The sequence below is a fragment of the Lepisma saccharinum genome, chromosome 25, assembly GCF_977018435.1.
Source record: "Lepisma saccharinum chromosome 25, izLepSacc3.1, whole genome shotgun sequence".
NCBI lineage: Eukaryota > Metazoa > Arthropoda > Insecta > Zygentoma > Lepismatidae > Lepisma > Lepisma saccharinum.
The window spans coordinates 35,583,430-35,595,431 of NC_139253.1; the positions used below are offsets into that span (position 1 = coordinate 35,583,430).

At 38.1% G+C, this 12,002-nt stretch overlaps 1 protein-coding gene across 1 annotated transcript in view; it reads left to right on the forward strand.

Moving 5' to 3' along the window:
- The window catches only part of Alk (Anaplastic lymphoma kinase), a 714,232-nt gene that overhangs the window by 658,745 nt on the left and 43,485 nt on the right, over positions 1-12,002 (forward strand). Inside the window, exons 19-22 of the mRNA XM_083111550.1 lie at positions 1,338-1,439; positions 5,464-5,659; positions 9,617-9,707; positions 10,368-10,562. Of these exons, the coding sequence (XP_082967676.1) occupies positions 1,338-1,439; positions 5,464-5,659; positions 9,617-9,707; positions 10,368-10,562 (584 nt within the window). The remainder of the gene's footprint in view (positions 1-1,337; positions 1,440-5,463; positions 5,660-9,616; positions 9,708-10,367; positions 10,563-12,002) is intronic.

The window sequence follows — 12,002 nt, forward strand, 5'->3', positions numbered from 1 at the left end:
GCATATTTTCCCAAATAATAGTGATACCTCCTCAAAAAACACTCCTTCAGCTATCATGTTCCTGCAATACCCTTATAATAATTAGCACTTCTGTGACTGAAATGAAATTGTGTGTGAAATATATAATTTTATATTGACATTAATTTTCCAAGCAAGAGTCGTGGCTCTTCCTTACCCCCTTTCCGAACGTCCATAAAAGTATTAATGTTTTATTCACAAGTAAACTTTATGTATTTGTGTATCATAAAATAGCAACTATAGAAATAACATTCAGAGAGAGGAAATATTTGCAATGAGTTACTAACATACTGAATGACAGAAAATGAACGTTCGGGATTGTTTTAAGGAAATCCCTGAGAAACATTGGAAGAATTTTGAAGACGTGTTACAGCATACTGTCATTCCTGCCATAGGAAATTTTAAAAATAAAGCAACGAAACTTCTAAATGGCAGATGGTGACTGTCACCGCCCCCCAATCTTATTTTCTGTTACCACAAGGAAATGTATTGTGATGCATCGGGTGTCTGTATAAAATGTATTTTGCATCCCCCAAAAAATTGGAAGGAAACAAGGAGAAACTGCTAACGGTGACTGCTTACTAGTGGCAGAGTAACCGATGACATTATTTTAGTGACACTGATTAAAATTAAGTCAAGTAGTGAAAACGTCTCCATTTTATTTTTAATATCCTCTGATATTTTCAACACTACCTAGTGCCAGGGGTGCCCATCCCCACCAAGGCCTATGACGCACTCCACCCGAAAGGTAGAACATTCGCCCCCCACCCTTTGTGCCGAATTATTTACTCAAATTAATTTGGTCAGACAAAATTTGCGGAACAATATAATACAGACATATTTAAGCAATATACGATGTTTACTTTAGGCACTGTAATGTTTGATAACAAGAGACGTACAAAACTGCTCAAGCTCACTGCCATTGTCAGTGTACTGAACCTTATTCTTAGCAGTTTGTCTGCTTAATAACCTTGTATTAATGCGAGAACACGCCCCCCTCACCCCCCCAACCAAACCGATTCTAAAGGCAAAAGAGGTGGGTTTCATTTCAACCCTATCGCCGCGATCTCCCACAAGTAGGTAGAAAAACTGTACATAATAACCATAACTAAAAATCAATAAGAAGTCAATCAAACGAAACGACCCCCCGCCCCATTTTTGTGTGAAGATATATGGAATTGGTATAAAATTTTGGCCCCCAAAAAAAATCCCATGACGCAGGCACCCCTGCCTAGTGCAATCATCAGAAGGTGGTATGAGAGACATGCTAATCTAAGATGATAATATTCTATTTCAATCAATCTTGATCTTGGTTTCAGTTTTGGGCGAAACTGATGATGTATCCCTAACATCTATCATTATCCTAGTCGTCGTTGGAATCATGCTCGCTACGTTTATTGGTGGACTCTGCATGTTTCTCTGTAAGTATCTACAATTTCTTTTTTTATGTAGTGAAATAGTGTTCAATTTAATTTGAATTGCTTTAAATTTAATGTGAATGATACAACAAATTTTTAAACAATTTAAACGAGATGACTATGAATTTAAAAGCATCACACACACATTACGCAATCACTTCAATGGGAATGGAGGTTATAAGCTTAGTGGTGTATTTAAATGGAGTAAATTTATAAAAGAGAATTAAAAGATTTTTATTTATTTTTAGTGCATTTAATTTTTGTTTCAAGTATGACGTCAGAATTGTAATGAAAGCCAAGGAAGCATATGAATTATAAATCAGATGATGTCAATTTGTTGTAAGGTAGTGTAAACAATAGTAAGAATATTTCTGAAAAATTCGCCGACCTCCATGGCAGAGTGGTTAGTTCAGAACGCTACGACGCCAGGGGTCCCGGGTTCAAATCCCGGCTTGTGAATGAATGTTCCTTGTGATTGTCAATGGTGGCAGAAAAGCGAACTAAAATGAACCAAATCAATCAATCAATATCTGAACAATTACAAAGAATATTTTTTCTATTTGCTGTGTAGAAGTAAAAAAAATAAGTTTTGAAAATAAATTTATTAGGTTTGTAGGTAATTTTTTTGAAAAAAGGGTTTGAATCTGTCAAGACGTTGTTTAAATTACGTTAATGGGATGTTTTGTGTTAGGCACTTGGTAGGGTATGTGGTATTTGTAGAAGAGTAAGCGAACGTTTACTGGATCCTGTTTGGGAAACCTCATGTTGAGAGATCTTTAGGGAGGCCAAGGGGAGCCAGAGCCGTAGCTTGAAGGGGGCGAAGGCATCGTCCTCAGCAGTTTGGCCACCATGAAGTTTACAAACTGATGTGCATACCCGACATAATTGCACACCCTGAAAGAAGAGTCGCCAGTGGCACTAAGACGAACACGAAAGGATACGTTCAGGTGGACAGTGCTGGTAAGCATTGCATCTGTGGTTCGATTAGCGTAGGAAGTGCCGAGCGATCGCTACCGAGGGAAAGGTAACAGGTTGGACCAAAGCCAATTTACCATCAGATCCGCAGATATTATGGACGTGGAGAAAATCTAAAATACAGCTCTCGCGAGTTATACAGTGCAAACTTTCTCGGCATTCTTCTCGAATACGTAAGAAATCAGCTTTGTTGTTGAGTGAGATTTTATGAAGGTCATTGCGACGCTTGTTGAAGCTCTCTGCACGCCGAGCTGGCCCTGACAACAATGCTCCTTCTAAATCTTCTCTCGGCCCTGATTGCACGAACGTTTGTCAATAATATCGGAAGTTCGTCCAACAGCCATTTAGGCAGTTGACAGCGAGTGAAGAGGTTTTCATGGAATTGCCATTTGCCATTGATTCCGCTGAAGAGCCGTTGGTGGGCGCACAAAGAGCTTTTGTGCCGCGCGGCGACTGTGTTGCTGTTCCACAAACAAGCTTCATTTCATCGCTGCCAAGTGATCCGAGGAGAGAGCCGCGAACCTCAGTCAACCGCCGTGGGAGTCCGCAAGTGATGTCAAAGCATTTTTGCCCGTGTTCTTTCTCGCTGCGGAGCACGCCCCCTCGTGTTGACGTTGATGATGGGAAAGTTTATTTTGTTAATTAGCAGGGTTGGTGGTCCCGACAGGTTTTTGCTTCCTTTTCGCTAAAAAATCGATGTTTCCAGTCAGCGTGAAATATTTCGAATTTATGTAAATATTTATACCGTAAGACTTTTGTAACTTGGTTTAAAATTAGAAACAACGTTTGTATTAAAGCCCGCTTTGTGAATGGAGGTTAATACAAGGGAACAACAACGACAGAGAAACACACACAATCAAATAAGGGTAGATATTATCTTCATGTTTGAATATAGGTTCAGATTTTGATTGCTAAGCCTGAAAATTCATTGTGGACGGTCGGAACGACACAGACGAACATTGGTCAATTGATTTAAAGGAATTCAAACAGGTCGGATCTGTTCACCTCGGAATGTCTACCTGAGAATTAAAACAGATCCTGGGCTTCCATCCTGAAGCGCGTAGACCGCATTGATACAGATTTTTTTCTTTAGTGCACATATTCTTGTGTTGTTGTGTGAGAAAATGAGCAGGAAATGTAATGAACTTTTAACATAGTTATCCATGTCCATATGACGTATCCGTTCCTAGTTCACCATACTCTGTCCACCTCACAAGTAGCTATATCATGTACCCAATATTTGTTTTTCCGTTTGCGGCGTTGCTGTTCTCCCGTTCGCGCCCCTCCTCCCCCGAAGAAGCTGAAACTGCATTGAAACTTATTTTATGGCTGGTGGTGCCGGCCATTCATACGGATTTTGTGTCATATGGTATCCATTAAAGGACCGCTTGGGACATTACAATACACAAGATTTTATGCCTTCTCAATTGCAACTATTATATGAGAGAGGGAGAGAGAGTTGGTAAGGCGACCCTCAAAAATGTGATGATAGTTTTCCAAGATATAGCCTCAGTACACAATAAAAAAAATAAAGTATGTTACCACTACTCAAAATGTGCATGCTTAGGTTTATCTTGAAAATATCTCATTCCCTATTTCTACTTTGAAAGGAATAGAAATGTATTCACAATTATGTTTAAGGAATTCAGCAACCTACGGATTAATATAGTTGCTCTTTATCTTCCCTTCATTATTCAAGCATGTTTCGATAGAAATGAACGGAAGAAATACAAATAGTTTCTTTTCATCATTTCGCTCTAAGATATGTGCTAGCGCATATAAGATGGATAATAGAAAACTGAAATCCATTTTAATCAGGAAATGCTGAACCCTATTTCTAATTTCGTTTTTCCGTCGCTTTTCAACGATGGGTATGAATGATATACTGGTGGGTGGGACAAAAACGATGATACATCCTTGCTTGACCAAGGTTCGAATCTAGAACCTCTCGGTTCTTAGCGCGTCACGCTACCACCACTCTGCCACTAAAACTGCCGGCCGTTCTGAACCTAGAATAGTATACGTTCATGATACAAAATCACGTTTGGTCCTTTTAGTGCACCTAAATACGGGAACTAACGTTTTCCAAACCAGATAATGTTACTTTATTGTCGGTGGTGGCGAAAGTGTAAACCTTTGCAGACGTTGCGAAACAGCATATGTTCAAGTTGTATGTTTAAAACGTAACTTCATTATTCTTTACCTGCCGATCGTCAACGTCAATTTTTTTTGACCGAGAATAATTAGTATGTATTGTGGGGATAAATATTGTTGTTACTGTCGAATCAAAAAGAGAAAGACCGCGGTCACCTCTCGAACAATAGTGGACAGTCACTTGTTTACTCCTCTCGCAGTCGCCACAGATGAAAATGATTCCCTTTGCTTGTTAGAGTGCCCTATACTACCATATGCATTAACTTCCCTCCTTTGCTTCGTTATCAATAACTTGAAATATTACTTCCTCTGCTCTCGACCGACCTCCGTGACGGAATGGTTGGCACAGCGCGCTACGGCGCCAGGATGTCACGAATTCGAATCCCGGTGTGGGCATGGATGTTCTTTGCGAGTGTCCCTATATCGGTTTCATCATATCATCACTCATCATATCGTCGCAATTATCCAAAATTGACAGAAGAGCGACGTAAAATGACCAAATCAAGTAGTCTCTGCTTTCGCTGTGTACGGTTTTTCTCTTTATGATGATGATACAAACACTTTGCACTGAATAAAGCTGACAACGATGTGTTGATAAACCACGCACACTTGGCAACGTTTACATGGCAAGCAGCTCATTGCATCACCCACGCTCTTTTCGTTCACTTAGGGTTTATTCGACCAACCCTCCACCCTCCCCAACCCGAGAGTTTGTTTTTTTTCTCTTCTTGGTAGAGCAGCACTATCGCTTCTCCAAGCAATCATGTAATTAACTCATTTGTACTGAATTCTGCAAATTGTTTCTCCTCGAATTGGTTCAAATTTAAGTTTTTAAGTCTTTGTGTTGTTTCTGCGAGAAACATGGACATTCCTAGCAAGATGTTATTTCATATTTCAGACAACAGGTACCAGAGGAAAAAAGTGGCGATATCAGGCAGAAAAACGATCAGCGGAGCAGATCTTCAATTGAGCCGACTCCGAATAGAATCCCATGGTATGATGACCGAGTACAATCCCAACTATGAATTCGGTGGAGGAACCTATACTATCCAGGATCTCAAGGAGATCCCTAGGGATAATCTTCGGCTGGTCAAGTAAGTACATGACTAACTTCATATGATACCATATCTGTATTTGGAAAGTGAATTTTTAAAAGCAACTGGGCACAATTACTTTGCTCAAAATGGATCTCAATGTAACTAATTTACTGTAAAAAGTAACAAAGTTACATTCACAGTAACTTTGTTGTAGATTATTAACCTTAACCCAGACTGTGTTGCATGCACATTCCTGTCCAGATAAAATGGCACATCCTTCAATTGTTCAACCCTGTAAAGAGCGCCACTTCATGTGAACAGAAGTGTACAAACTGGTAGCAGGTTGTCTTTTCTTTACTCCTGTATAAAACTAAAATTAATGTTGAATAAATTGTTTTTAAAACGTTTCATATGTTTAACTATGGAAATTGAAATAATTTTGTTACTCCTTACTTGAAAAAGTAAACACTGAGCTACAGTTACTCATTTCAAAGAGTAACCAGACACGGTTACTCGAGAAGTAACCAACTTGTACACTCACCTCACTTAGAACTCCAGGAGTTTGTTTCTTTTTACAGCATATTTGCAGAACTAAACCAACCTACAAGTATATCAATATACGCTGTATAAAACACAACTTATTACCAACTTCGTTGTCCGTACAGCTTGACCAATATAAGAATGTCCGTGTGGAGCTGTAGTCGCAGGGCTCACAGACACGAGAGAAGGTGGAAGCCAGAGGAGAAAACAATTGACTGTGCACTTTAGTTCGCGAGTTTGCCACAGGCATTTTTGTTTTATCTGTAACTACGTTACTTCTAAACACTGCTCAGCAGTAATCATAATTAATAAAATCCACCTTGTATAATTATGTAGTTGAATGTAAGTTTCATATTACAAAAACATTGTAGTAATGATGCAGGCTCGTAGCACGTAAAAACTACACTGCGTTCTTGAATGTGGTACGGTTAATTTGACAGATGAAGTCCGCCATGAGGAATGCCATGGCAAGTGTAATTCTCTGGCAGGCAAATACAAGAAAGGCTTCCGTTGGCAGCTCCTCACACTTGGCACACATTCGCACCAGTGTTTGACGTCATCGGAAAATGTGACCTACGGTGAGATAGTGGAAGTCGACAAACTGCACAGGTTCTATCTTGAGTGTCTCTCGACCTCCCACGAACCGCGAACTTCCTATTTGAGAAGCTTACAAATGTATTTATGGAAAGTTCTAGTAAGATTAAAAAAACGCTTCAGATATAAAGTTAATGCACATTAATTTTTTTTTTCACTTTCTGCGTCTAATCAACAGACAGGCCTCAGCTATAAATCAGTACATGTGTCCTCCGAGTAGCTAAACGTTAATTTCAAACTATCAAGTGATATTATTATAACATATATGGACAAGAATTGAATTTGACAGAGCTAACTAAAATCACTTGAAATGCTCTAATAAACTGTAAACTATAACTCGATATAGTGGAGACCTAACGGTACAGCCAACGACAAGGATAATAGTGCAAATAGTACATCACTATTTTCATTCTTTGTATTCTACTTCCTGTGTTGTTTTAAAATATGGAATTCTGCTAAAGAAAATGTTATCCTCTGCGTATTGATGTTCTTTATTTCAATTAATAACCATCACGTTGTGGAAAACAGACTGGCTGAAAATGGTGATGGATATTTCGCCTATTATTTATTTTTCCGTTGTTTGTACGAACAAATGGCAACATGCTATTACAGCTTATATCATCATCTTGGTGTTCAAATAACCCTCCAAAGGTATTTTCTTTCCATTCATATAATGATCATTAAAGTTAAAAATTTTATATTATTACTTCACTTTTGTCTTCATTGCTCTTATTATTAGGTTTCTGGTCTACTATAAAACTTCAACTTTTCAAATTTCAGTTTCTTTAGAAACTCAAAAGAAACTACTGTTGTGTTAGTTGCGGGTATAACTTTAGTATGGCGTCCATTCCCTTTAAGAAATGAAACCTTACCTTCAAAGGGACTTTTACAAAAAAACAGCATTTCTTTCTGAGGTTTAATTAAGAAGAAATCTTAACGCCTTTTGAAATAACTTTTTAAAGAAATATTAGACAACCCTCTAATTACCTTTCTTGTTTCTTTGTGATAGGGTTGTTAAAGGTCCAGGAATTTTAAATGAATTTAATTCCGGTCCAGGAGAGAGATTCAGCAAGCGTAAATGGGTTCTGGACCGTAAAAAACCTTATCTGTAAAGTATTTCAATTCGGTCCATTAACCTTTTTTCCGGATGAATTTAAATACGGTCCAGGAACCTTTTTTCAATGCAAGAATACGCAACTTGGACCGAATTTAGATTGTACGAGAAAAAATGTCCGGTCCTGTCGCGGAACGCAATAGAACCTATTAGGATTTATGGGTCCCTCTACCTTTAACAACCCTGTTTTGTTGAGTGTCAATGCATCGCTTTTATCTTATCGTTCATCCTGAATCAAAATTGGTAGAAAAGCTATGTAAAATTAAGGCAAATACAAATAACAACAATAATGAGAATATTGAAGCAAACTCCATTATTTTTTTGCGTAAGATGGGTATGTACTATACATTAACATCTGTTCATCAAACCAAGACTCGTGGAGTCGTGTGTAATTCAAGAAGCAGATAAAATGACGTCCAACAGCGTCAATTACTTTCCACGGCGCACAGTCGCTGCTCGCACATCCGCAATGAATGACTCTGCTTTCGTAGAGGGCCGTGACGTTGGGCAGGGGCATTACGCAAAGAGACTGCTTGGCACATCTCATTGATTGCGTCAGTTTGTGTTCCAAAGTTTACTCGAGACTTTTTCTGGCTCCGTCCACCGCTCCCAAAAATAGATGACCACAAATAATCTACTTAGGGAACACCTGGCCAAATAGACCAAAGCGTGGGCAAAACAGGAGATAAAAATATATTTTTCCACAATATTATCAGACTGCTTTGTGGGGCTCGCTTTCTACTTCCTGCCCTTCTCCTCGCATCCGCAAATGTGAATTACGAAGCGTCCTTACAACTAAAATACACCAGAGGCAAGGGAGAACAGATGCCGGCCGTGATTTAGACTGTTGGAGCATTGTTGGAGGCTATTTATCGTCAGCACTCTCCAATTTCGTCCCTTCTAAAAGGGGCAACCTCGTGACAAATTCCCTGCATCACTTTTGGAACTATCTCTTTCTCTTATATTGCTGGAAAGAGATTCGTTTTCTCGGCAGCTGTATGGGATGGAGCCAGCGATACAGCTACATGCAGCAAGAGCTACCGCAGACCAACTTAACGGCATCGCTTCGTAATACTCTCTCTTCTACATCCCTTTTAACCTGTCACTCTCTCCAAAAGCTTTGTCTTTATTGCTGATTACCCAAATTATTTCTGTGCATTACCGTTGTCTATGCCCTTATATACTTTTTGCTCCGACATCCTTATTCTAGCAAAAACAATAATAATTTTATGCAACTAGGTTATCATTTACGCAGTTCAGTAAAACTGTATTTCCCACGTATTTACCTATCTACTCAATCGTGCGAGTAAGCATATGTTAAATACAACCACATAAATGTATTCATATTTCGGGGAATGAAAGACGATATATTAAACGGAAGTACTCGCTTAAGTCATTTGTGACAAGTGAGTTACGGTTTGTTCTTAAGATTCAAATGTCAAGCTCAAGTAGAGCTATCCATATCACGAAAGCTGTAATAGCTAGATATAAACTTTGGAGCAGAAGCAGAACAATAACTATGCATTAACGTCATCAGGGTTCGATGCACTGCACATTGCACTTCAAATATATAACCAAAAAATTCTGCGTGTACCAAATCATAAGGTAGAAAACAGCAATTAAGTATTGTATACAGAAATCATGGATAAAATCTAACAAGTTAACATTTTTCTTAGAATTACATCATGCATTATGATCTAATACCTGCACATTAAAGCCTTTATAATTTTAATTCGCTAACTGGATTACTGTATATCTGTTTACAGGGCCCTTGGCCAAGGTGCATTCGGAGAAGTATACCAGGGATTCTTCAGGAACAGGGCAGGCGATGCTGTGGAGATGCCGGTAGCAGTAAAGGTATCCAACTCTATGTACTTGACAATAACAAAGTACTCTATGACAATGACGAAGGGAACGTCACACAGACAAAATTAAAATTCTATACACTGATAACACTATATTATATCTCAACAAGCGCTAGCCATATTGTTACATATTAGTTCATTCCAACTCAATTTTAACATGTAATAAATATCAACTACTTCAAGATGGATATGAATATAACGTCAGCTACCAATATTCACAAGCTGTAATGCATATATTTTGGGCTTGATGAAACTTGCAGTCTTACTTTTCTACAACCTCTACATTTTTAACAGATACTCGACATGCAAAATAGATAATTCGCATGCTAAGGAAACTATTTTTTACATAAAAAATGTCTTTCGTCAAGGAAAGGTTTGTTTAGAAACTAAATGTTTGAGTAAATTCAATGTTTTAAGCGAATTTTACACCGTTACTACAATGATTATTATTGATAACACATACACGGGGGGGGGGGGGCAGCATTCGTAATAGGAAGCGAAGGAGAATTGCTATTTTTCAGCTTAAATTCCTCCCACTAGAAAGTTTACAAATAACCACACTGTGTGTGTTTGGATGGGAAGGGGGGTATCTGTTGTTCACTTCTTCCGTCCCTGCAATGGTGATAACATGAGCTTTTACTTTATTTTTCAGACTCTTCCAGAACTATCGTCAAATCAAGCGGAAATGGATTTCTTAATGGAAGCACTTATAATGAGTAAATTCAGTCACCCGAACATCGTCCACTTCATCGGCGTTTGCTTTGATAAACATCCACGGTTTATTGTTCTGGAACTTTTGGCAGGCGGCGATCTCAAGACCTTTTTAAGAGAATCTAGGCCAAAACCCGTAAGTATTCACTTCATCGAACATGCTTAGCAATTAGGAAAAATAGTAATGTTGTAAAAATGCATTTTCCAGTTCTTAGTGTTTAGGTTCTATGTTAGTGATAAAAAATATGTTGAAATACACAATACTGTATTACACATACTGTAACTAATGCTGCTACCTGATTACGTTGACCTTCAGAAGTGAGCGAAACTACAAGGTCTCGATTCTAATCTCAGTAAAGTATGGTTATTCTCTCATTCTCTCATGTAGAATTAATAATAATATTTTTTCTAGTCCTCATGACGGCCACTTCATCGTTGGTTGGATATTCTGTATGTGCGTTCTAGGGGGGGCGATAACACTACAAATTTAGATATTTCATAATTACCATTTTTAAAATTTGTTTGAAAAGTTGTTCAAAGACAAAAATAGTAATTCGAGGCTCATTTTGATGGGTGTTTACATTTACCACTTCGATTTTTCTCGAGTTCTTTGCTGCATTCCTTTGAAGATTTTTATTTTCTCAAAATTTCGGCGGGAACGGCTGTAGCCCCATAAGCTTCCCCAGTGAGGACGGAATATTTATTTGTCTTCAATATGTTGACGCAATGTGCACGTCTTTTGTGTTGAAATTTAGAGATAAATACATTTATACTTACATAATTATCTCAATAAATAATCATATTAAATCTATGTATGAAACCACACATTGCTATCTAAAAGCTCTTCAGTTTTACTGTAGTTTTAACCATTCACGGTTTTACATGTGTATGTTTTAAAGCGTAGTTAGAATATCCAGTGGTGTAATAATCCCCAGACTTGCTTACGACGGGGAAGTACCTCGGTAAAGAAGATCAAACATCGACTCCAGAGTTGTGGCTTCCTTTGATGTTCAGGCCTCTTTCATTTCAGAGTTTAAACAGTTACTTTGAGGTTATGAAGCGTGCTAGTTTCGGAATGAGCACAGAAGTCACTGATTCTTAAGAAGAGTTTTTCCCTTTTAAGTCTCGCTGAAGCTCATCTGTGAATTATAGCTGGACTATTGCAGTGTGCAAAGTTCATTTCAATTACTGTGTCTTGTTTTGAATGTTCGCGTAGAACTAACGTATGTATTAGCTTTTTGTTTCGTTGCAAGTAGATTTCATTTGATAACTGTACCAGATAAATGTGAATTTCTTCAATAACACGAACTATCTGGAATTAGAAGTGAGTTGTATGTTTCTTGTTTAGAGACCTAAGACAAATCTAAAGCAATGATTTTACCATATCAGTTTAGCGCATTTACACTATGATAGAGAAGATACTTTGCACAGAAAAAAAATATCACTTATAAACTGTGTGTGCGCGTATGTGTGTGTGTAGAGTAAAATATTTCAACGAACAAATGAAAAATTCCCAGTTAACTCTGTGCAAGGAGTTTTATTCCGAGAAACCCGTTTTAGTCTATGTTTGGCTTAG